The sequence below is a fragment of the Tinamus guttatus genome, unplaced genomic scaffold, assembly GCF_059628265.1.
Source record: "Tinamus guttatus ecotype Peru unplaced genomic scaffold, ASM5962826v1 Tinamus_guttatus_pri_ptg000027l, whole genome shotgun sequence".
Taxonomy (NCBI): domain Eukaryota; kingdom Metazoa; phylum Chordata; class Aves; order Tinamiformes; family Tinamidae; genus Tinamus; species Tinamus guttatus.
This window is the reverse complement of record NW_028288561.1, coordinates 2,779,587-2,805,685: the sequence shown is the minus strand read 5'-3', so window position 1 is coordinate 2,805,685 and position 26,099 is coordinate 2,779,587. Positions and strand designations below refer to the sequence as shown.

The 26,099-nt window shown below is 41.3% G+C and overlaps 1 protein-coding gene across 5 annotated transcripts; it reads right to left on the bottom strand.

Moving 5' to 3' along the window:
• Positions 1-1,473: 1,473 nt before the first annotated feature.
• On the bottom strand, positions 1,474-26,099 carry ADNP (activity dependent neuroprotector homeobox). Of its 5 annotated transcripts, XM_088528340.1 has the most exons (9): positions 26,041-26,099; positions 24,172-24,221; positions 21,805-21,928; positions 16,686-16,844; positions 15,377-15,422; positions 14,012-14,318; positions 7,502-7,614; positions 6,381-6,473; positions 1,474-4,601 (listed from the first exon to the last, which is right to left on the bottom strand). In XM_088528340.1, the coding sequence occupies exons 5-9, from the start codon at positions 15,413-15,415 to the stop codon at positions 1,476-1,478; spliced, it is 3,678 nt and encodes a 1,225-aa protein (XP_088384466.1). In that variant the 5' UTR covers positions 15,416-15,422; positions 16,686-16,844; positions 21,805-21,928; positions 24,172-24,221; positions 26,041-26,099; the 3' UTR covers positions 1,474-1,475. The 5 variants fall into 5 exon arrangements, with proteins under 5 accessions (XP_088384466.1, XP_088384472.1, XP_088384454.1 ...); XM_088528346.1 differs by lacking the exon at positions 24,172-24,221 and having other exon boundaries at positions 26,041-26,059; XM_088528328.1 differs by lacking the exons at positions 24,172-24,221; positions 26,041-26,099 and having other exon boundaries at positions 21,805-21,973.

Genomic DNA, 26,099 nt, shown 5'->3' with positions numbered 1-26,099 from the left:
TACATTCCCTTATCTCAGTGAGGTTTTCCTTATGTAACTGACTATTGCACTTGCTGCAGTGCAGGACTGGTTTGACCAAACCTATCACGAATCCACTGCCTGTACATTCAAATTACTTCAAAGTAAAGCCAAAGAAAAAAAACCCATAGCTCTACCTCTACAAGGCGTGTTCTTTCATGTTCAAAGAGCAAGATTCAGAAAACCTTCACCCTTATTTACCCCTTAATACTTAAGTGTTTTCTGAATGACACACAGTTCTCAGTAATTTAATCTATAGTGATCTTCATTGATTAAAAAGTATAAAGGGATGAAAAGTGCAGGTAACATTCCTTGGCTTTCTGTGTCTCCAGGCTACGGAACTGGCAGATCACTGCCCTTCCACTTGATAAACTCGTGTCCTCCAACACTAAACGCAGCGTAAGTTAGTGTTGTAGGATTTCTCCTGTCTTTGTATGCAGTACAAAGATGCTAGGTGGATTGTTTTCAAGGAGGGGATGTAGCAAAGCACGATTTAACAACAGAGAAGGTGGTACTTGCATGTAATAAAGCAAATGTTTACATTAAGCACAATACAGCAATTTATTTAGATGCTTAAATGAAGAATACAAAGGGAAATAAAGATCACAAAATTATACATACTACAACAGTGTGTCATATATTAGATGGTATAAATGAATACAACACCTTGTTGGTGTTAACTAAAGATAAAACTAAATATCCAAAACACAGCACTCTTGTTTGTGTGCTGCTTCAACACAATACACTTTTATACAGATCTAAAAGGTGTCAAAATTAGTAGCTGCAAACTTTGTTTCTTGCGTGTGATTTTTCTTTTTAGCTTAAAAGATTTCAGAAAATGGCTCTGAAATACATTTCTCATCTGTTGTCATGTCAAGGATATTCAGAACGAGAAAATTCTATAATACAATAGAGTCCAGATATATTTTTATGTTGCTGGCCTCTGTTTTGAGATTGTACAAGGTTATGTGCAAAAACTAAGTTTGTCAAAATTCATACTATAGCAGTTTCAAGCTTTTGCTAGGTAAACTAGATACAGCATTTATTACACAGCAGGGCAACACTAAAAAAGAGAAACAAATCTATGATGGGTACACAAGAACAATTTCATAAGCTTCACTTGAATAGGTCTAAAAGACTGTACAAATATACATTTCAACTATTCAGAATGATACATGAAAAAATCAATTTCCCCATAGTCTACTATACACGTTGAACTGGTAGCTCATATGTTGGCCCTACACTACCATGTGAAAAAGGATAATGTTTAAAAAGACATACAACTGAACATGTACAAGAGTGAAATAAATGCTGAAAATGCAGATAAAATAAACCTCTGCTTTTCGTCGTGTGCATTCTGGAGCCACCAGCGTGTCTGTTTTCACATTTAGTTACTGTGCTCATCCCGGCAGCTGCTCCCCAGGCAGGGGAGCGGCGGCAGTCCCGGCCGGCGCCGCTCACGCCTGCTGGCTGCTCAGCTCCACGCCGGGGAGGCTGCTGTGCATGGGCTCCGCCACGCCGGCCGCCACGCCGTCGAACTGCTCTCCGTCCTCACTGTCCATCGTGCTGCTCTGCCACTCCATCTGCTGACTCGACAAGCTCTCCTCAATCTCCGAGGCATTTTTCCACTGCGACTGGTCCTTGGACCAAAACTCTTCTACTTTTCCATAGGAACGATTCTTCCACTTTGACTGTTCTTCATCGCTTTCAGATCCACCCCCTTTTGCTTCTACAGGCTGTTTACTGCTGCCAGCATCTTCACTCTGGGAGGATTCGTCTGTCCACACTTCTGGCTTTACTTCTGATGTATTATCTTCATAATCAGAGCCCTGTTGAGAACCATGCCCACTCTCAGATGGTGAAGCTCCATCTTTCCATTCAACAGCATCATCTTGATCATCCTGATCACCTTCACTGTCTGAAACATCACCTACTAGTTTTGTTGGTTCTTCAGCAGAAATAATCTCTTCGTATTTAGAACTTTCCTCTTGTTTTTGATCATTCTTCTCAGGGGACTGTGAAGTATTTTCCTCCCCAGTCTCCTTGGATATGCTGTCCTCTGGATTCTCCACCAGGCTATCAGAAGAGGTTTTCCCACCAATGTCAGAAATTTGTTGACCGAATGGACTACTGCTTTCATTGTATTCCTCTTCTATGTTCTCATAGCTGTCTGAGGAACTGTCATTATCTTTCTCTATGTTTATTTTTTTATCAACAGTCTTACTAACATTGACTCTGGCATTCTTTTCATCATGGTTTTCAAAGAGCCATTCAGCATCAAAATCCATCTCGTGTTTAACTTTGTTCAATTCTTTCATGTTGAAACCAAGCAGCACACCAGGCTTATATTTTTCACAATCTCTAACACATTTCTTCCGTTTGTTGCTAAAATGAGAAGCAATATCAGATTTCCATAGCCACAAACTGGCAGCCAGCTTTTCAATTTCTCTCCTAGTGGGATATGGTTGCTTATTAAAATATTTTGTAAGAAATGTTTTCCTGGCTTCATAGGAATCATCTTCATGACCCTTGGGGTCCAAAGCTAAAACTACTGGCTCTTCAGGCTTCTCCTCGAAGGCAGAGGGGGAGTCGTCATCATCCATCTTCCTTCTTTTCATTAGGGAGAATTCCATGTGTTCGTAAGAGCGTTTTAGAGGGGCTAGAGCTGGAGACTGATTTAGCCGAGATGATGAATTACCTTTTTCTTGGCCGTTCTGAGTCTTCCCAACACCTCTGCAGTGTACAAGGTGCAGTGTTATGGTTGAGGCAGTCATGTTACTAGTATATACACCAAGGCAATGAATGCATTTGTAAGTCAGCTTTTTCTCAACTGGATGAACTGTTTGAATAACTTGATGCCGCTCCCTTAAATGATGTGCAAGGGCATCAGAGATGGGTCCTTTTAGGATTGAAAAGCACAGAGGACAGAGAGTTTTACCCACATCCTTTTTGTAGGGAACTGCTGCTTGCGGAGAACTTTTTACAGGTACGTCAGACTTCTCCTGGATTTTCGGCTGTGGTTTTGGAGGGACGGGGGGAGTATTCTGAGCATGATAAGCTACAGACTCAGCAGGAGCATCTCTCAGGTTGTAGGTGGTTACAAGAAGATGTATATTTGTATGGCTACCCTGCTGCAGTGTCAGATCAAAGGTCAGCGTGGAATCAGTTTTAGGTCCCATTTCTTCATCGACATGAACCATTCGCATGTGAGCAGCCATCTTTTCAACATCGTTGAAGGTCGAGCGGCAGTACGGACAAGACAGACCATGTATTAGCATATGGTTAAGCAACGTGTCAGTAGGTAAATAGCGATTACAGTATAGACATTTGCTAGTAAAATTGTGTATTTTCATTATATAATTAGCTACTGCTGGCACCTTTTCAGCCTTGTGCTCCTTTTCAAAGTGGACGCTATACACATTTTCAGGAAAGAGCTCATTACAGATTGTACAGATTTTCCACTTTTGTGTGGATGATGTATTGACAGCAGAGGGACCTGTAGCAGCTACAGGAGATTTTGAGCCAGACTGACCTAATACTCTTGACTGTGACTGAGATAACGATGTTTGCTTCAGCTGACCAGATGAAAGAGAAGATGAATTGCCAGACTGCAGAGAGTATCTTGCTGAGGCCTGTGATCTCTGTTCCCCCCCAAGAGTATAAGGCCTTCCATTTCCACTTGAAAACTGTTTCATTGTTTGGGACTGCTGGGGAATAGAAACTGCGTTGCCGCTTAAGTTCAGCCTTCCCCCTGGCTGACCAACGTAACTTGGTGGTACCGATTTGACTCCGTAATTGTTTTGTTGCAGGTGAACGTTTGACATCATATTCACGCCAGAGTTTAACGTAGGCTTTGGTATAGTGAGTCTGTTCATCATCTGCTGTGACGAAAGCGACCGAACGCTTCCAGGGGAAAGGGGACCCATCCTCTGGGGGAGGCCCATAGGCTTTTTATCCTGTGGTTTTGGAGCTATTAGCATCAAAGGTTTAGATCTTGGAACCACTACGTTAGTGTGACCTATCATTGCTGTTACCTGGTATCCTATACGTTCGTGGTCTTCGATAACATGCTGCACTAAAGCTTCATAGGATTTCGGCATAAAAAGGCATCGCTTGCAGTGAATACTACCCTCCTCGCGGGCGCTGGAGCTTAGCGGAACTGCACCGTTGAGCGACTTGTCACCTCCCTTTGCTACATAAGGAGCAGCGACGTGCTGAAAGTGTTCCCTGTAAATGTGCTTCCTAACTATTTCATACAGAGGATCTCGGTAAGTGCACTTCTTACAGTAATAAACAGCTTGCTCTACACTGTCAGCCTGCTTAGGTTTAAGGCTATCATGTTTGTTTTTATCTTTAAAAGTGCTGATGCCTCCACTCGCTGTATTGGCATTTGGAGCATGAAATATTTTAATGTGCGTTTCCAAAGTCTTTTTGTCCGCATTGAAAGTACAGTAAGGACAGTTAAGAAGAATCCTATTTTCAAAGTCTTCACTATGAACATTCCGGAAGTGGCTTTTGTAGGCGGAAAAGAACTTCGAGGAAAATGGACACGCGCTGCAGCAAAAGGGCTTTGTCCGATAGTCCTTCAAACAAAGAACAAAGCAAAAACTAAGTAACCAAGAGCAGGTTTTAGAAAAAAAAAAATAATCCCTGATCGTCTCCAAACAATAACATTTCTTAATATTAGTCTTAAAACCCACTGCAACAACCTCAAACCTTTTATTAACTTCTCTGCTTCTGGCTTTAGAAGTTTTAACTGTCTGAAGGAGGACACAAAAGCGGAACACGCCAATTTGGAGCTCCCTCAGAGCTTAGCCGTGAGCCCAGCAGGCAGGGTTACATCAGCAGCCTCCTTCACACCAGTCAGCAGAAGCTGCATTCCCAGGGGAGCCCAACGAGTTCACCAAGTCTCATTCTTGGGGAAAAGACAAGCATGACTGCTGGAGGATAATGTCCAAAAGACACAAATTACTTCCCATCAAAACCTGCCAAACATCTATTTATACACAAGATAGATATCTACCTGATAGCTATTTTGGTGTCTTATCTTCTTAATAGATTAAGATGCTCTTCAAAACTTACTTTATATTGGTGTACAAGTGGAGTTAAGCTTACCAAGTTATGTAATAGGTCCACACAAGCCCTTAAAGCAACCAAACCTTTTCCTTCAAAGCACAATCCCAATTTTATCTTGAATCAGAAAAAAAAGTATTGGAAAATTTACCACTTGCACACTTTCCCTGCTCCCTCCATCTCTGGTAGCTTTAAGATGTTGCTGGTATAATTCTTGTTAACTGTTGTAACAGAAACTGGAATTATTGTGCATTAGCTTTGGAGATGGCCACAGGCAATGTGGTATTTCAGATGAGATAAAACATGAAATTTAAAGAGTTATGGACATTGCATCGTGTGTGTCAAGCAAGTCTTGTGCATCGAGTTACACCCGGATCATCTAGAGCAGCTAGAGATTGCACTGAGTGAGCAGGTGTGTACGCTCTGCCCACCGTGTGAAGCCTCAGATACCTGGCAGACTGCAGACAAGAGACAACAGAACAAACTAAGTGAAAGCTGTCCCCTTTTAGGCTACAATTTTTATTCTGGAATGAACTAGGGAAAAAAGAAAATCCGTGTAGTTTATGGAACACAGTAATAAAGAACTTTTTAGACAACCACCACGCTAGCAATCCATCATTGCTTCCCACTTCCTAGAGCAACAATACCTGATCTTGCAGATGCTGAAAAAGTCCTTATTTGATCATCCCCTCCCTACATTTCTAGCTTAATCCAGACTTCTTGAGCTTCATAACTGGCTCCATCATGTAAAACAAAACTTCCAGTGTCACTTCATTCTACTGTATATGACTTCATGTACCAAAATGCAGTAATTCCAGACACAGCCAGGTGTCTGACACAGCACCCTGTGGTATGACAGCTAACAGAACTACAGCAACAGTGGCGAAAGAGTTAGATGCATCTTTTGTGTTTTTTCCCCCCTAAATGATGAAAACAGATGATGAAATTGATTTAGGGAAAGGAAACATTATCAGGCAACTGTATAAAATAATGTTCTTTTGGATGATGAAGCGTGGTGAAGGACTCTGAAGTTTTTCTGTGCAGAACAGATGTGCTGCCATTATACAGTTGAAAAATGGTGCGTAAAATTCCTTGAAAATCAGTACTCCGATATTTGGTCATCAATACTTAAATAAAGATCAATATACACAGCTTTCTGTTGTCACTTAAACTGAAGGCTGCTGATAAACCGATAAACCCAGAGGAAACAACTCCCAGCCTATTTGTGAAACACTGGTCAGTGTGAACTATCTTCAGCATCCAAGGTGTCAACAGAAACTATTACCAACCTGATTCTTTGTAAGCGATGGGTCCCACAATCCTACATCTTCCCATGTAGTGTTTTTCAAATAAAAGTCATTAGGTTCAAACTGCTTAAAATCCTGGAGAAGGGGAAGATGGGAAGAGAGTAAAAAGAATCAAAACCAAAGACCAACTGCTCCCTTACACAATTCTCTTAAGGATCCATGTGCTCTACTCAAGTGCTGCCACTTGAGTGGCAATAGCAGAGATCATCAATTCAAGGAAACTTGTGTGTTTAAAATGCAATCTTTGGAGCTGGAAAATTGCAAACAATGACACAAAACACCTGAAGGAAATAATTCAACACAAATCCTCCTGATTAACCCAAACCAGCAAGTACATCCCCCCCTTTTCAGAAGCAGACACTGAATATTATCTGCTTGCAGCTCAACATTTAACATCATAAATGTGCTTCACCACTAACTTTGATGAAAAAAGACATGAATTCAGATAGAGATTTTATACTTAATCAAAAAATTCTATGATGTCCAAATAGCCCAATTTCAAATAAAAAATAGAAGTGATTTATCAACTTGATGACCTACTGTTCAGCACTGAAACTCTTCATTAAAACTTCAGAATTATCTTCTGTCCCGCAGGAATGTCCTATACCATGCCTAGTTCATGCTCTATTTTTAAGGTCAGTTACTGAATTCTATTTTTAAGAATCCAACATAAGCAAAAAAACAATCTATCTTCAAAGTATGTCAAACCAGTCATCTACAGGAAAACGCATCTCATCCCCACTTAGCTTACTAAAAAGTATATGCTAAAATTACTAATTAAATCCTACTTTGTGTAGGATTAAAAGCAGAGGTGGCACAAGTCTCCACTAGTAGTTGTTTTAACAACTCCTGAACAATAAAGCTCAGCTGAATCCAGAAGTCCTTCTCAGAGGCTGATGAGAGCAGAGAGGTAAGATGCGAGATCTGCATGCACAGGATTCTAGAAGCAGTTTTCAGAACTTGCAGTAAGTCTTTAATGTTTCTTGAAACAGATTTAAAAAATGAATTCATTAATTAAAAAATCAGATACCAAAGACCTCACAGTCCACTAATTTTGAAGCAGCTTAGCTCTAACTGAAACACTTGGTAGGTGTCATACTTACTTCTATATGTTCTTTACAGTATTCCAAACCAATGTCACTAAGTATTTTTTTCACAGTTTTCCGGGCCTTTCTTAAACTGCCAAGGTTGTTGACAGGAAGTTGGAACATAGTTTCTATTGAAAAAGAAAGTAAGAGAAAAAGTTTAAGTCAAATGTGTTTTGTCTCATGAAGAGCTGCATTTTTCATTATCTGTTATCTTCTCTCTCATGCTACCCACATTACTGGATCTCAGAGCTGTACCAGTAACTAAGAGAGCTGCCCTATTTTCTGTTTGGTTCTTAAATGAGGTGGGCCATGAAACTTAAAACCTGATGTATCAGCTACTGCAGCAGTAATCAGCCCCATCTGGAAATAATTTAACATGTTTACATTTACATGAAATTGCCTCCTGTGCTGAAATACTTGAGTTATTTTTGTGCATTTGGTTTCCAACTGATTTGTAAATTAGTGAGTTGAGCATCAGTGTCTGTCACTCTTGCAATGGTTTAACAGCATCTCTTCAGAAAGGAAGATGCTTCTGGCATTGAGCTAGTCACCCATGAAATCTTAATATCCCATGCTAGGGTATTCTTTAATATCTTATGGTAGTTCCCCCTTCCCCCCTTTTATTTTAGGAATGCCTATCACCAATACCACAACCGATTGTGTTAACCAACAGAAAGTCCTCAATAAACTACTGAAATGAGCCTGTTAGTTAAGGATGCCTTGGATTGAGGAAAGTGAGGCAGGACAAAGAAATTAAGTTTCGTCCATTTTATAGATTTACAGTTTTAAATGACTGGATGGCTGACAAGCTACAGATACCAGAAGAGACACTGTTAAACGTACAGGATAGACATGCTGCTTTTCTTAGAACCATAACCTGACAGCTTGTTTAGAGCCCTTGAGAGACAGAAAATACCAGAAAACATGAGAGAGATGGGATTCCCAGCCAACATGATAAACCCTTTCCTTTCAGTTCTCCATGTGTAGATAAATTAATTCCAATTACATTGGCTGTGAATGACTGAAGCTCTTCAACTAAATGTCTAAGCTTTTAAAGGCTGTGGGTTTCCAAATTTTCCCGTTACCGTGAAGACCAAGGTCCCTTCCAAACGCTGACAGTAACTGGTCCTCCTGATGGTGCGTGCAGAGGAGCCCTCCCCCTGCACGTCCCTGTCATTACAGCAGGGCTACAGAACCATCAGCAACGCGTCACCCGGACGGCTGCGTGGTGCAAAATGGCACCGAGGTTACAATACTTGACAGCACAAAAGTTCTCTTGGAAGTGGGAAGAGGGTAGGGCTAGTGACGAGAAGACAGCCTTTTCCTGGAGAAAGGGGGAAGCAGCTTCTCAAAGAACAGCTGAGCATCCGAGCTGCATGTGGCTAGGAGAGCTCCACGGGCCTGCGCCTGCTGCGTGAAGAGCATCAAATCACTGTTCCTGTGCCAGCTCAGCACAGACGCTTTGCTTGAGCCCTAAGACTTGATCCTTATCAACTAATTAATTCTTTGTAAGGCCAAACGCTACCTACATCAACTAGAGCATTTTTTTAAGCTTTGAAACTCTTTATGGGAGATCCTAACACTTTCAAGCAGAAGTCTAGAATACAGAAAGAGTAATTTTACAGCCATTAAATTTTATTAATTTTTTCCCCTTGCTGCCACAGGATGAAGGGCAATCTCTATATTAGAAGGAGCCTACTAAGGATTTTCTCAAAAGTACCAAGGAAGTGGGTTGCCACTACAGTAACTGAGCACATCTCTGATCAAAGACCAAAGCACCATCATACATGAAGCACGACGTAGCTGTTTGCATAGCAGCCTTTTAGGTTTCACACTCCTACCAGCTTTTACTAGACAAAGCCTTAAGACAGTCACTAACAAGTTACCTATTCCCCGGCTCCTACCGTTAACACTGTTTATTTTCAGAAATGAACACATTCATGTAGTGGTGCTGGTACCACGACAGTCAGTCGGGCAACCCCCAGGTCGGAGCTGCTGGCGGGTGTCGCTAAGCACCAACATCCTCAAACTCAGGGAATCAGAAATGGCTCCTCGGAGCAGAAGGATGAGCGGGGTGTTAGGATTCATATCACAATTAGAAATTAAAGAGTAAATTAGATTGTGTTTATATAAAGATCTACAGGAGGTTTTCGGAAGTACTAAAGCAACTCTGGTTACCAAGTATTTTAGTACTTGTATCAACCTGGCTACTGGTCAAAAACTACCAGAAACAAAAACAGCGTCACTATAAAACCCGCTAGGCATAAACTAAGGGACCGAAGAAGCACATTTAGGATACCTTATCTATAAATCTCAAGATTTTTAAAATTATAGTTTCTGCAATTGATGAAGCTACTTAGAGACTTCTCTCTAAAGCTTCCCATAGGGTAGTATAGGAAGTCATGAACTGATGAGTTTTATGCTGTCATCACTCTCATCTGTGTTATCACCAGAGAGAGCATCTGAAAACGCCACCAAACCACCAACAAAAATGCTGCCTGTTGCCAAGACGTTCTGCCCTCTGCACAAGAGCCAACGTGCTCGTGTGCGCAGGGCGACCGGGCCAGGGCAGCCCTTCCGAACGCGACTCCCTCCTGCCCAGTGGGTATTTTTCCATCTTGATAAAGGATTGGGAAAGAAGATTTCAACCTGAGTTTCTAACTTACTGTTATCTGAAAACTGAGTTGAGCAACTTATCATCTGCATCTAAGCTAATGGTTCCTTTATCATTTTTTTCCTGAGTCAAACTTATCCAGGTGCCTTTCCTCTATCTCATTAAGGCCCATTTCTCATCTCAGATCCATTTTTACAGTCATACACTGAAGTCAAAGATAAACATACATAAAATTTTGCAGCTCTAGTATATAGTAGGTTTTGATAATTAATTACTACGTGCTAAGTTCTCTCCACGTTTTGCCCTGTCCTCACCCATACTGTGGACAATCCAAACTGTTTTGGGGCTTTTAACAGGCTCTGAAGTCCACAAAAAACAGGAGACAAGAATTTATTCTCAGCTGCAATACTGACATGTATCTTATGACCTCAAAATTTGGATGTGAACTGGCTACAACTTCTAAGGTCTGAGAAGTCTGCAGGAATCAGCATTCACTCAACAGGATCCTGTCCTGAAGTGAGAATGGGCCAGAACATAACGCAGGCTCACTGATTTAAATAGCAATTATGACCGTGTTCCAGGAGAGCGACTAAAACTGCAGACCAGGAGAGGCAACAACACTGTGCCTCATTCTGTCAAAATCAAAGGCTTTTAGCCTTTCTTTTAGCTTGGATTCAAAGCTATAATAAAAAGGAGATTTCTCTTCAGGGTTTCTATTACTTGACAGCAAAGGGATTTTTCACTACTCAAGTTTATGAGCTTGGGAAAAAGAAAAAAAAAAAAAGAGAAAAATATTGCATAACACCCCTAATGTTCTAAGAAACCTTAGTGTGAGCAAAATGCAGGAAAAAAAAGGAAAAAACTAATCCAAGGAAGCAGGAGGAAGAAACTCATTTCTAGAAAAGATTGCTGGTTTAGTAACACAACAGCACAGACATGCAAGATACTGATCAGGACTGCTCATTTTTGACACATGACAGAAAAGTGGAAAGAAAAGTCGAGCACAGATTAAGGACAGGAGAGTCATGGAGGAGTTTTAGCCAACCCTAAATTCTTCAACATATCTTTGCAGATTTTAGCATCTGGATAAGCTCTCTGTGATTTTCAACTCCAAATTACCTTTCACCAACTTGCTACTCTTGCTAGTACTTTCAATTCCAGATGGAAACCACTGCAGTCACTATTTTAAAGGCATCCAGACTGTCAAATCTGACACATTCTCCTGCTATGTTACTTGCAGTGTTTTGCATGCCCTCTTTTTGTTTAATAAAAATAAACTATCCTCACTGAACAGTTTAAAGCCAGTTTAGCATTCAGATTGTTACAGTCACACCGTTCAGTCCCTCGAGATTTCAGTTACCACTTAAAGAACTAATTCAAAAGAGGTAAAAGATTATTGTGCAATTACTCAGAAAATTAACTGATATAAAAACAGTACTGCACAGCTGCCCTAGAGCTCTACATGGCAACAGTTTAGATTTTCTTATGCTATGTACTTTTGTCAGTGCAAACAGCCCTCCCTTATGAGGGAAGCACTATATGCAATATATTGTACTCCCAACTTGGCCTCTGCTCTTGCAGGAAGTTATGCAGGCAGGAGAAAGAGGGGAAAAGGACACTGGAGGTGATGACAACAAAAACCTCTTAGCAGTCAAATTCTTGGAGGCAATATAAAAACATAAGCAGCACTTCTACTTCTCTGTAAGCTCAAAAACTTGCTTCTATTTTAGTGCAACTAAAATCTTAATTCTCCAGTTAAGAATTCTTAATTCTCCAGTTAAAACTCAGTTCATAAAGAGCATCATTGTAAAATAGCATTACCAAAAGTAACAAAAAATTCCTAAAACTATCAACAAAAACTGGTCCTAACACATTTCCTTGGGGCATCTCAAACATGAATGCGTAGGCTACATATCCCAATGCTAAAATGGCACCAATTCCTGAAATAACTCCTTTGGAGGAAATCAAGCCAGTGGACTTTTCCTAAAAATGTTACAGCAACATTGGTAGTAAATTCCCAAATCTTCCTATAATACCATTATCTGGCTATTTCATTTACTTCCATTGGGAATTTTAGGAATGCGGTTCCAGATTCCTCTGCTAAGTTCATAGAGCTGCGAAGAAGTTAGTTCAACCATGCAGCCAATCAAGAAAAGGACAACCACAGGACAAAACTTTCATGGAAACAGGTGAAAATTAGAAAAGAAAAACAGAGAAAGAACTGACAGACTAGAGAGACCCCTGAAAACAAATGCATTTTGTCTTGATGCACATTTATCAATTCAGAGATACTCTGTTTTACAAACTAACGGCTTCCAGGGCTGTAATGGAATTCTTATACTGGTAAAAACCTAAGGATAGAAACCTGGTAGCTCATTTGATAAAATTATTCTTCCTTCACAATGAAATACATAAAGATACTTCACATAAGCAACAGTTACCCTTTGTCCTTCCCCGTTAACATGTTAGCCTCTTTTTTGTACTGCTTGGAACAACCAGCACTAGAATAATGCCTTATGCACATTCCATAGGTTGGGCGTTTTGGTTTGGAAGAATAAAAAACCAATCACAAGTAAACAGCCACGAAGTTAGTAGCCTTATTAATCTTAACTCTTCATTGTTACTGTGTTCTTCCAGGATGTCTCACCACAACCAGCTACTCAAAACCGACAGGCTAAACTGCCTTTCTGCAGTTCAATTAGTGTAGTTCTTTAGCCCTAACTTGAATGTTAAGGACAGAAAATTCAAAAAATGGAGACAACTGAATCATTTTCTGACTTGCAGATACCAAAGTCTGCTCCAGTTCAGAAGTTGTCTGCTGCTGTTCAGAAGAGGCTCTATTTCACCAAGGATGAAGTGTGACAACCCCTTCCCCCAGTGCGTACTGCGAATACCCTGCAGGCAAAGCAGCTCAATCTTGCCACAACAAGGGCTGCAACATCCCCAGCTGTAAAGATAGGAACAAACTGTCATCACGTTTGACAGGAGCACCATCCTTTTTACTCCAAGGGCTCTAATTTCTAAATTGGTTTAGATTTCCAGCTGATGAGAGCCTGAGTACTCTGAAGAACTGTCTCCCAGTATAAATCTGTTGCCCATTCATAAGCCCAAAGCTCAGGTTTTAAAGCTACTGCAAAACATTTTCTAACTCCTGACAAAGACAGACCTGTGTAAAAGTTAATACAAATGCAGTTTTAAAATATGTCTACTTCCTTTTATGTAAACTTCTCCCATTTGTCAAATTTATAGATTTTTTGAGATGCCAACACTTTAGATCTAATCACACTGAAATATTCTGGAACTGAGTCCTCCTTAAAACACTCTGAATTTTACACTTCTGTACAGCCTTTGTAATACAACTTCTCTTGGAATAAAAAACAGCAATATGATATGACAACCACCTTTTGGGCACATCATGAAAAAATTCCATTTTACCTTCTCCCATAACACATTTTGTTGACCCTTTCCTTCTCAAGGCTGTTATTTATTCATATTATGAAGCCCTTCGTGGTGATCTGAAACACAGTATTAACCAACTGCACCGTTCAAGACGGCATTAGGTGTGAGCATGTGTGCAAAACAGACAATTTCAAAGATATGTAAAACCAGTCTTCTCCATCCTGTTACGACTTTTGAGTTTGTGTGCATCTATATTCGGATGGATCTTGAGCTAGTAAGATGATTAGCTCTTCAGGAACTGTAATTAATGAACGCCCATTTCTTGTACATTTAACTAAACGACACACATTTTCTATTATTTCTGCACATGCTTACAAAATGGAACAGCTCTATCCCTTTCCCTCTCCCCCTCATCATCCCTCTGCTGCTTCAAGGGATCCATCCTTTCAGCGCTCTTTCCCCCGCTCCTCCTCATTCTTTTCTTTGCTGGTTCTTGGCTTCTTGGTCCTTACCTCGCTCATTTTCCCTCTTCTCATCTTCCCTGCGCCAATTCATAGTGTCCACATTCCTTCGGCGTTCTCTCTCATCCTGTCTCCACCGCTTCTTGATATCTTTGTCCTTAACTTGCTCATTTTCTCTCCTCTTCTCATCATCCCTGTGCCATTTTATTGTTTCTGCATTTCTCTGTGGCTCCACGCTTCTTTTGAGATAGTCTTGTCGCCTCCTCCTCTTTTTTAACATATCCCTCTCCCTGGCACGAGCCTGCTTTTCTTTCTGGGAAAGAAAAGCTTTACGGGGCATCATGAGCTGCTCCTGTACCTGCAATAACATTGTATTCCATGGAATAACATGCTATACATGCACTCAGTCAGGCAGGCACCAACAACTCGCGCTTGGAGCTCAAAACTTCAGTTACTCAAGGAAATTGGCTGCTGCTTCTGTTTCCTTCAGACCCCGCTGCCAGCTCTGCAGCAGGCACTGACAGGCTGGGCAGCCCCGCTCTGCGCAGCGCCCCCACGCCAACCCCGAACCCCAGGCCCGGCAGGACGATTCCTCTGCCCTCCCCCTTGCGACTTCTCCCCTTTTTAGCAGCCTTTCGGCACCGCCAGGTCCAAGTGGAAGAACAGGCTGGCAGGAGAGAGTTGTGAAGGAAACAGCTGTGTCCAAATCCTAGCTCCTCCTCCTACTAGAGATCTGTATTTAATGCAACCGCTTTTATCTTTTCAGACCTCCATTTCTATCAAATTTGGATGAAATTGGCCAACTTCCTTCAGACGTGGGGGAGGGGAATAAGAGACAAGCCACAATGAAAAATTGTATAAGCTTCGTTTCCTCGGGAAACCAGGCCAAACACTGAGCTGCAGTTAATGAAGTTGTGACTCATCTGCTCAAACTTTCTCTACATATGTTATGTCTTGCAATATTCACAAGAACAAAGAAAAAAAGATGACTATTTACTGGGAGCTTCTGCCGACAGCAATCCTGATTTGATTTTTAAAAGATGTTTCAATTCAGTTTACATTTTACCAAATTGTTTTACTTTTGGTCATTTCTCTTTAGTCATCCAATGCATTCACATCTCATCAGGGTTAATATCTGCATTTCCAGAATAAGGGAAAGCAAAACAGATCACAGAAAAAAAATACGCTACTACTAATGTTCAAATACTCCTCTGCGCACATCGAGCAAAGCCTCGTAAGTTGTGGCCCAGGGCTTGGGGTTTTGGGGTTTTTTTTTGAGTTTTGTTTAGAAGAGAGTTTTGCAGATGTGTAATCAAAATGAAAACTGCAGAAAGGACAGAATCACTAGATTAGAATAGGATACTTAAATAAAGCCTAAAATAAAATGAAACAAATGTACTTTTAAAATTTAGCTACCTTATGGAAAGCACTTGTTCCCAGCATGCAATACTCCATCCTTTTCCTACAGAAAAAGCAATGTTTCAAACCCTTATTCTAAAAACCTGCTTTTTCCCTGTGTAAAATATCCCTCCCCCTTGACTTAAACTCACTACTCTACTCCACTGCCTTTGTTATGTCTTATGATCACATATATTTTTCATTCTAGTAATTCAAAACATATTCTCCTATTATTCATGATAACACTAAAAGGGAAGGGCTACAGTGAAATAAAACACAGCATAATCATATAAAATGCATGCAGTTTGGTAACAGGTTAGTGCATAAAATTTAAATTCTGCTAAAAATGACAAGAAGTACAAGGCATCTCTCTGCTAGACAGTTTGTTTTAAAATGTTAAATATTTCTCAGTAACAGCTATCACTGATATGAAAATCCAGGATCAACATCATCAATGCAACTAAGACACTGCTGATCTTTAAAATATTTTAGTTTTTCTACTGGCTGTGCGCCATTACTGTATCAACCTTAACTTAGTAACTTTTAAAATGTACATTATCCTTAGAATTTTACTGGTAATCTGGCTTTGCTCCAATAACAGTATTATGAATACAATTTAAATCATATATTGCATGCAAAAGATTCCCCCTCCCCCTTCAAGGCAAGTACTGACATTTAAAATTTTCACTTTTAGAATCCTTTTCGGAAGTAATTGTTGTATTTTCTTTCATTTGTTCATTTTTTTTCCTTCTTTTGGCTTTTTTCTTTAGCATTCCTCCCTCCCCTCCATGAGGCATTCCAACCCACTTTGAGAGATCAATTTATATACAAATGATAGAAAATATCTCAACATAACATTTTAGTTAAACTGTGTTTCAAATTAGAATGTCAAATTCCAAGGAATAGCTTAAAGGGACATCCAACTTAAGTTACATTTTTGTCTTTTAACTTTCATATTACAAACCAGAAGTTCTTCCCAGGTTTTTTCAACATGAGACAGTACTTCAGGCTGTCTTACCCTTTCTCCTGTAATAGTCAAAATTGTATTTCGATTTTGTCTCTGTGGGTCTTAACAAACCAAAAGGGAAGGGGGAAAAAATAAAACCAGGAAACTAATTACAATCCAGTGAAGCTGCCGGGGAGGTTTGAAGCTCAATGGCTCCCTCATCCCAATTTTTCTTTAGTTCAAGTTGGTGTTCCTTTAAGTGCAGTATCCCAGTGTCAGAAGCAAACAGAACTAGCCTTTCAACTACTTTTTGCCCATGCTTGACCAAATGAAAATCTTAACTTTTCCAATTCTATTCAGTATACATTACGAGGTATTTACCTCCAAAAATAATGGTGCTTGGGCGTCTCAGACTCATTGGACAAGTTTCATGCAAAAGCCTCCAAAAATAATTCTCCTTCCAGAACGCCCACCTCAGCGATTATATTACACCTACTGTGTGAGGCCAAAGCCCGGACATAGAAGAAGGATCATATCCTGCTGTACAAAACAAAGCGTTAAAAACAAGAGATAAGAAATGTGATAAGGGCAATCTTACATTTATAAAGTACGTTTCATTGTGAAGAACTTCAAAGCTCGTTATTAACCACATATACGGTACCTTTACTGACACGCAGCTACTGTGAAGTGCAATCCAGCAAACGGTGGTGCAGAGACGTGGCACGTTTATGTTCTAACCGGACTCCTCTGGGTGATGCTGCCCAGGGAATGCTGACACTGGGGATTTCATCAGTTACTCTAGTCAGATCCAGCAGGCTACAAGCGCTCCTATTCCCATTTCTACAAGCGCTCCTATTCCCATTTCTACAAGCGCTCCTATTCCCATTTCTACAAGCGCTCCTATTCCCATTTCTACAAGCGCTCCTATTCCCATTTCTACAAGCGCTCCTATTCCCATTTCGCAGGAGCTTTTGACACCAGGGGTTAGGGCCTGAGCTCACATCTCCTCTGAGCTGTGAAATGTGCCGCACACTGCGTCAGCAGCCTCTCCTCATGCACCGCATCCTTCCAAGAGGGCTCACATACAAACACGGCCCAAACTTTCCCTAAGGAAACCCTAAGGGAATCCTTTGGATGCACATTTTCAACTACGCAGCTGCTAGGAGGAGGATGTGAAGCAATCTGTTGGGTAAGGGCATGTCGGGTACTATGGTTCTAGAGGAAGGTGCCTGATACCTCTTCAACTCCTATCATCCACAGATGGAAATTCAGTTTTAGACAGATCGGAAACAACTTCAGCATCATGAAATCAGGTACAACCAAATTTGAAGTTTATAAAAGCAAAATTTGTTGAGTCACTTAAATTTAAAACTGTTAAATTTTACCTCAGTTAATCATTTAGATGCATAGCATCTACACCTTGAAGTATGGATTATTTTTCTGTGGCAAATATGACTTTAACAAGTAATACTAAACTGTTGAAGAAATTGAATAAGATAATATTCTTAAAAAAAAAAAAACTTTCTGAGGCAAAACAGAGTACTAAATGTATTTTATAAAGACCACAGGTGGTATCTTCAAGAGCTTAAGAATGATGCATTACCTTGTTTTAGAAAAACACTTGCTAGAAGAAAATCATTTCTCCTTCATAATGGATTGTCTTCTAACTAGGAGGGAAAATTTAGGCTCTTTGTGAAGCCCAAATTACCTCTCTCCTACTGGACCCTCATTGGGGAAAGTTCACTTCCAGAGGAGGACTGAACTCACTTGAGAGCAAGTTAGTGACAATAACTGCATCAGTCTGAAGAGAGGAAAATTAAGCACAACAAAGTATTTTATCACATACTGGGTCTCCCAAAGACCGAGTGTTATCCCTGCATTGTGCTGCACAGCAAGATCACTCAGCATCTAGCATTTTTTCTGACTTTGGAGTTGCACAAGTTTTTTCCTTAGTCTTCATTTTGACGGTATTTTAAGTTAAAGGAAGTTTTTGGTTTATAAAAGTGCAACGTAATAATGAATATCAGATGACAGCAACTGCATGTCCCTCAGCTCAGTGAAGTGACTAGGTTTTTAGGTGTTTTGCTTGTTTAAGACTCTCTGTTCTAAACACATTTTAAGTAAGTTTGACTTCTAATGATTTGCCTAGTTAGTTGCATTCAGTGGTGTGCTCTAAAAAGCTGGCTATGAAAGTGAATTTAACACAGTATAAGCAAGATTTGTAGAAATACAAGAAAAAAAGAGTAAAAAGAAAAAAACCCCTATGGTTCCCACCGCAATAGAAATTACAGCCTCTCTCACATAGGCAAGGTGATACTAATATTACGTTTTATATTCCCAAGAGGAAAACAGCAATCACATGGAAGCTGGTATTCCAGGACCTGAAAATTCCAGGAGACTTGAGCAAGGAAGAGAAGCAGATTTGTGCAATGGTCAAGAAGCAGAAAGATGGCACAAGGGAGAATAGGCAGATCAGGAATAACAGGAGCAGAAACATTTGGGAGAAGCAGCCAGAAGAGAGAAGCTAGGAGAACCAAAAATTGACAGAAACTTCCTCAAGCTGGTAAGAACATCTTCCTGAATATCTCCCCCACTACGCTGACCCAACACCTTACTCCCAATACAACTAGCACTGGCTTACATCGTGTGTGCTCTTTCTTCTGTTGGACTCTTTTCTCTCCTCCATATTCGAGCATTTCTGGCCTAATTTTCAGAGGGGCTGTGCGCCCACATCTCCTGTGAAGGCAACGAGATTTACAGTTACACAGCACATCTGAAATGCCAGACAACTAACGCTTTATTCTGCAAGTCTGCTGTAATCTTAGGATGGAGGCTGTAGCTGCATGCACACCCTTCTCAGGGTGTCATTCTGAACACACAGCACCTCTACAACATCAGCTCAAGCATCTGCAGCACCAAGCTTCCATGTAACATCCTTGTCTAATCCAACTTATCCCTAAGCATGTTCAATTCCAAGCAGGTAACTCTGCATAATTGCCACACTGGGTGCAGCGCTTCAGAACATGCTTAAGGTTGCACATCACTAACCACAAGCCCTCAGGTGGCCCTTTAACTTGTAACTATATTCAAAACGGGACTAGACACTTTAGAAAGATGCCCTTTCAAACCCCAATCAAACCCCTTCAAAAAAATCTGAGCTTTATCATTAAGATAAATGGAACTGAAGGAAAATAACAGAAATTTTTCAGTATCTGGTCAATCCACTGCGTGACTTTTACAGCATTAGGTACATAACAATCCTCGACTTCCCTCTCACAGTTAAACTATTTCTAAAAAGTCCTCTCATCAAAAACAAAAAACAGATTTTTCAAAGAAGGTTTAAAAAAATCACTGTAGAGATTAGTTAAGTCAGCTACCTTAAAAAAATAAAGTCAAGCTGTGTGTCAAACAAACAAAAGGACAGCTCACCCTGCCTTCCTGCACATTAGTAGGTTGTCCTCCTTTTCTGACTTTTATACTATGTAAATATTCCTTTGTGGGTGGGGAGAGTGCAAGTTCATCTAAAATCTGATACTAAAAAAAACCCCACCACTTAAAATCCCTTTGCAGGAAGTTCTTAGGCAGAAAAGTTAACATGTATATAAGCACAAACAGCAATCTTCTGCAGGGGCTTAGGAAATTCTGTTTTATCCTGGATTTTTGGAGTTTATTGTCTAGCCTCAATCTGGTGACTCTTGCACTAAGAGCTCCAACATCCCATCGGTGAGGAAGGTGGACAACCAGTGTCCCAGTGAGAGGAATCAGTAAGGCTGATGTTTCTTATTTTCCATTCATTTTTTAAAGGTTAAAAAAAAATATCTGCAGTCCAACAAACAGGAATCTAAGTCATTCACACACTTCTCATTCTTGCTTGATTTCTGGAATTTTCCACTGGTGCCAGAAGCTCCATCTGCTGGGTGTGTATACTAACTGCATAACTGTAAGGGAATTAACTATTTCCTTATCAACTTTAAGTTTTATACACTGCATAGTTCTTATGCCCTAATATCAAACACAAGATGGCTGAATTTTGCTTGCTCTGGGAACCATAATTCCTAATTTGTTGGTAAATAATCTGTTACCTTACACTCTACTGCGACTTTCTGTTGTGTTTTCTATTTATTTTATTTGACCACAAAGACTAAAAGATAGGGTGAAAAAAAGAATTATTGAACTGCATTTGAATGTTCTCTAAAGGGCTTTTTTTTTTTTTAAATGAACACACATGACAAAAACACCACAACAATTCCGGCAATCTATAACACATTCTGAGACATAGTTTTAAGTTAGATCCATTCTCCAGGGCATGCTGTACATCAGTGCATAGGATGTTTTAAATTAGGGACATCAGCAACTCAAAAAGGAGGCTTTCCCACCTGCAGTCATCTTAATGTCTTTTGTGACTACTCAAGATAAACATTTATATGCATCTACATACACAGTGAAATCAATATGTAATAGACAGGCTCAGTGTGATAGTCATGCTTGCTTAGGGCCATTAAAGACTTTTGTTTGAAATGTAATAAAGCTTGCCCATCTCATTGAAATTTGAAAACAACATCAGAGGCCACTGAAGCACAAAGGATGTAATTTGCTTACACCTTGATATGCATACTTCAGTGGTCAGGAAAAAAGGCTGCATGAAAATGTTTTACATTTTCCAAAGTAATCCTCATCTGGATTGTAGTTAAACATGTACAATCCCAGAACAAAAATTATTTTAGGAATAAAAGCATACTTCAGGATTTGCAGTTAGTGTTCAAATTGAACCAAGAATTATCTTGAAATTTTCAATCTAAAAAAGGTCACAAAAGCAGCAGCACAGGTCTCTGTAAAATGTGTGACAATAATGTAATCAGTATGCATTTAATTTAGGACTGGATTACACCAACTTGGAAACTGCAATCAAAGATCTGACTGCAAGCAAAACAGTAGTCCTAGCTTCTCTTCCATGTTTTCCACTACCACCAACTGTGTCAGCAACAGCGCTCGTGCAGCAGGCAGAGGGCTGATCCAACAGAAAACGAGGCATTCTCAGCTAGAGCAGTTCCTCCACGCAGAGGAGCGCCAGCACTGGTGCACGTAGGGCGGCAGGTAAGGTGGGCTCGTACCAGCACGGTCAGCAGCAGCGTGGTCACAGATATTGCCCATGAAACTGCACTGTGCCTCCTAACTGGTAAAATGCCCTGCTCGCATGCTGTTAAGTAGCAGAACAAATCAACAAAAGGGAGCATTCAAACACTTTCACAAGCTCATCCAAAACTCTGCCAATACACGTTTTCTCAGATAGCAGATATATTAGATATTGAAGTGATCCCGCCAACTGGCTAGCGCCTAAGTATTTAAAATGTAAAAATAGCTTGTGAAGTAGGCTGATTCTGATGATTTTTCCTTTGCACTACCTCTTCACACACCCTATGCACAAATGCTAGCATTATACGATTGGGTAAAGTCTATAAACATGAGCTTAAAATCAGTCTTACCACTCCACATTTCTTACCTCTTTCCCTTTCTGTCTAAGCATAGTTCCCAAGTGTTCCAAGTCCCTGACTACATTCCAGCGTTAATCCACCTCAGCTACTGTTGTCTTCGGACTGACCCACGAACCTTCGATATTCAAAAGGCTTCATAGCAGCAGCAGCAGGGATGGAGGGAAAAAAAATAATAAAAAAAAAGAATCACAAACTTACGTTTCACTTCTTAGAAAAATGCATTTTAAGACAAGTATTTTGCCTACTTTGATTTTAATAGACATTTTGCCACCCCCTTACTGTTGCTGCTATGAATCTGCATCAGTAATAACTATTTTGACCCAGCTGCAGCATGAGCAAAGAGCTAACACATCCAGAGGCACATCAGAAAGCAGTACACAGAGGAGGTAAAAAAAGGTGAAAGAATGTCGAAAGCTGAAGCCTGAAAGAGGGAGGTGCAGATGGGTGATAGGGAATAGGGAAGAAAAGGAAGCCAGGCTTGAGAGCAGGCCCTCTCCTACTTTGGAGTGACTGGATGAACTACAGGGTCTACTTGAGCGTCACCTCAGGGGAAAGGCTGTTTGCACAGTTATGTGATTTTATTTCTTGTGAAGTGTTTTAAACACTACTTCACAAGTGCATTTTAAACAAAACGGTTCACCACCTGAGCTAGATGGCCAAGAACTTGCGGGCCTGATCTCTTCACAGAGGTAATTACACAGGTTTAATACTCAACAGCCAGTATCAGTTTTCATCCAAACCATCTTTAAAGCTAAGGATGGTGGTAACTGAACATGACTCACTGCAGGAGAAAATGATACTTATTCCACTCTTACTCAAAACCATCAACCACCATTCACACTGAAAAGTACTAATGTGAGGGAAGACTTACACACTAAATTTGAGCCTCATATTTGCCTTCAATGTTTGCTCTGAACAATATAATAGTTTTTCTTTTTTATTCTTAAAAAAAAAAAAAACCTCTCTTCTCCTCCTTGAGGCACAAGGACCTCAGGTAGATCTTCTTCTGAAAAATGTCTTATTTATTCAGCCCTAAAAGATTTGCTATGTTATTACACCAGATCTACAGTACATCTTAAAAGCTCAATGAACAACTGAATTTGGTTATCCTCACTAGGAAAGAAAGTGCATTTCCCCCGGAGTATGTCAAGTCAGTGAAAACCAGCCTTCCAGACTTATGCTAATATACTTTAAAAATAATAATAATACTTAGCATAACAGCATTTTTTTTTCAATTAATATATACTTATTTACATTATATTATCTTTACAGCTTGTAAATTATCCACAGCTTATACTATTGGGATATTTATATCAACATTCTTATATAAACTAGACTACCTCCGCATTAATTATAACTGTTACAATTATGTTAATACAAACCACACCTGATTTATCAAAACAAAACTCTGCTCAGAAGAGTAATTCTTAATTTAACATAATCAAAGATAATCTAATGTTTGTTTAGATGAACCTTGACATGGTCAGCTATTACTCCTTTAAGTGAATTGGTGCAACAAAAACAAACAACAAAACAGTAGCATTATTTAAATGTAAATTCTGCTAAATTAGCAATTGGAAAAAATACCCCACTATTGCCAATCCAGATAAGGCAGATCAAGTGCTACCTGTGGACCTCACCAATCAACTGGACAATTTCAGTCAAACAGCTACCCAGAGCATTTCTTCTTTATTGCTAAAGTCCTAGAGCCTTTAGACTATTGACCATCCTCATCATATCTAACCCTGTTTTGTTCATCCCCGATGCATAAATTTAGTCTTTTTCGACCTTACTTCAAGTACTGAAGTAGAGATAACTTCCTATTTCTGAAAAAAAAAGATCAATACATTCACTATCTAGCTACTAAATCTTATTTAGCCTCCCCAAAACAACTGCAGTAACACATGAGCCACTGCTTTTCTTTCCTCTCCTCTCATTAAACCATTTATTCCAATTTCATTCCTCACATCAAGCCTCAAATCAGCTGCCATCATAAAATACCCATTTTGGACTGTATGAATTTTGACTACCAATATGGTTCTTATATGATGTATATTCTGGAAACACTTCTTTAAAATGTTAATATTTGCTTTCAGTATTTACAATTATTATTATGGCACACTGAAGCTGGGTTGGCGATAATCATCTATTATTCGCACTACTGTCTGTCAAAAGCACAACTTACCTGCCACAGAGAACCTGTGCTTGCAATCACCTAGAAATTCACTGGGCTCCCCTTCTACCTTAAGGGTCAGTGCAGTAACTGTGGAGGTCGGTTTGGTAGGTACCTAACAAATGATACTTCACACTATTGGCAAATTATTTTCGCACTTAAATAAAATGCTGTTGTATATACTACTGTAAGTGACACATACCAGTTCTGAAAATGCTAATGGGCATCTTCTGACAACTGGCAACTTCTATCCTACATATATAGAAAAAAAAATCAGGTTATTCATCTCATCCTGAAGAGCACGTAGTCTTTCTCTACGTTTCACTTGTGCAGCTAACGCTTCGCACTGTAGCGCACACACTTTCCCAGTGGTCAGGAGGCTCCTCTCTGCTGAGGGTTTCTCACTCCTAGGCACAGGGAGCAGCACTCACTGCTCGCAGCTTCTGTTACCTATAAGCAAATGCAACCACCTTTTACCTCATCTCTTGACTATCCAAATGACTCCTAAAACTTAACACAAATGATCTTGCGAGCTATTAATAACTATTAAACTTTAATCCATACCATCTACTTTCAAGAATAAATATAATACCCTTAAAGAGATTTTCTATATAGCTTCCATAAGCCATCACCTAAAGTAAAAATAACAGCATTAAAATGTAGCAAACTGAAAAAAATGAGCAGCCCCCATTTTTACTAGACATCAAAGAGTAAATAAATAAATATATTTGGGTAAGGGGCTGTTTACTATTTAAAACAAGTACAAAAAAAATCTTATTTTGGGGAGATAGTTAGTTATTAGTTGTGCCAAAAAGGACACCCGTTTTGACTGAAGCACTTACTGTAAGCATCTTCAACAAAGATGTATCCACCATGTTACAATGAATCAAGCTCAAGTGCATTTTTTACTAGCAAGTGCATGCTATTCTCCTCTCTTTTCAATGCCCAAAGATTTTGATAGACATTGCGTTAGATATGGATCTGCTGATACAAAATTACTACCCAACACCTAAAAATGCTCCTGTAGGCAGGACCTAAGCACTGATTGTGTTGGTTTTGTTGTTAAAATGACTCTTTGAGGGAATGACCCACCTCTCTCACCTGGAAGGATAGTAACTGTGGCAAAGCTTTGCAACCCTCCTAACTGTTACAGTTATCAACCTCCCCAAGAGAAAGTTTTTCCCAGTAATTCCGTGGAGAGCCTGGAAAGGGGAGCTGGATGCCAGGGCTGCGTGCCCTGCGGCTCGGCAGCCTCAGGAACACGAGCCCGTGCTACGCTCGCAGGTAGGACCCATGCGCCTCCATCGCCTCAAACGCGTGTCTTTCTTCAAATAAAAGCACGGAACAGCACGGGCACTGCTAGCAAAAGCACCTGGGAAGGGAAAGGCGGTCGTTCTCCTTATGAATTAACCCCAGGACCCTCTTCCGCACGCAGGGGGACGGCGCGCGGGGCTCAGGCCGTGCCCACGGCCGCGGGCTCCTCCGCGGGGCCCCGGGACGCCCCGAGCGGCGGCAGCGGCGGCGGCGCGGGGGGGAGGCCCGGGCCCCGCGGCGCTGCCCGCCCTCGTCGCGCCGCAGCGGGGCCCGGCGCGCGGAACGCGCCCCCTACCGCCGCCCGCGCCGCTCTCCGCCGCCGCGCGGCTGCGCTGCGCTCTGGGTGGGGGCTGCTGTTTTTCTGCCACGGCCGCAGAGCGCGAGCGGCGGCGCGGGGGCACCGCGGGCCGGGCGCGCGGGCAGAGGCGCGTCCGGCGCCGCCCGTTTGTCGGGACGCCCCCTCCCTCCCCGCCTCCCGCCGCGGGCTGCGCTCACGGGCGCCTTTGTGCGCGGGGCGCCGCAGCGCGCGAGCGGCGGAGGCTCGGCCGGGGCGGGCGCCCTCGGCGGCGGGCGCGGGAGGGCGGCGCACGGGCGGGCGGCTCCCCCCATTCATCGCCGCCGCCGCCGGGCCCGCATCCCGCGCCGGGGAGGGCGGCGGCGGCGCCCGGAGCCGTCCGGGAGGAGGCGGTGGTGGCGGAGGGGGGCCCGGCGGGCAGCGCCCCGCATCCCGCGGGGCGGCGGCCGCGCTCGCACCTACCTGAGCAGGGCGCTCCTCGGCGCGGGCTGGGGCTGGCGGCGCTGCCTCCCTGGCGCCGC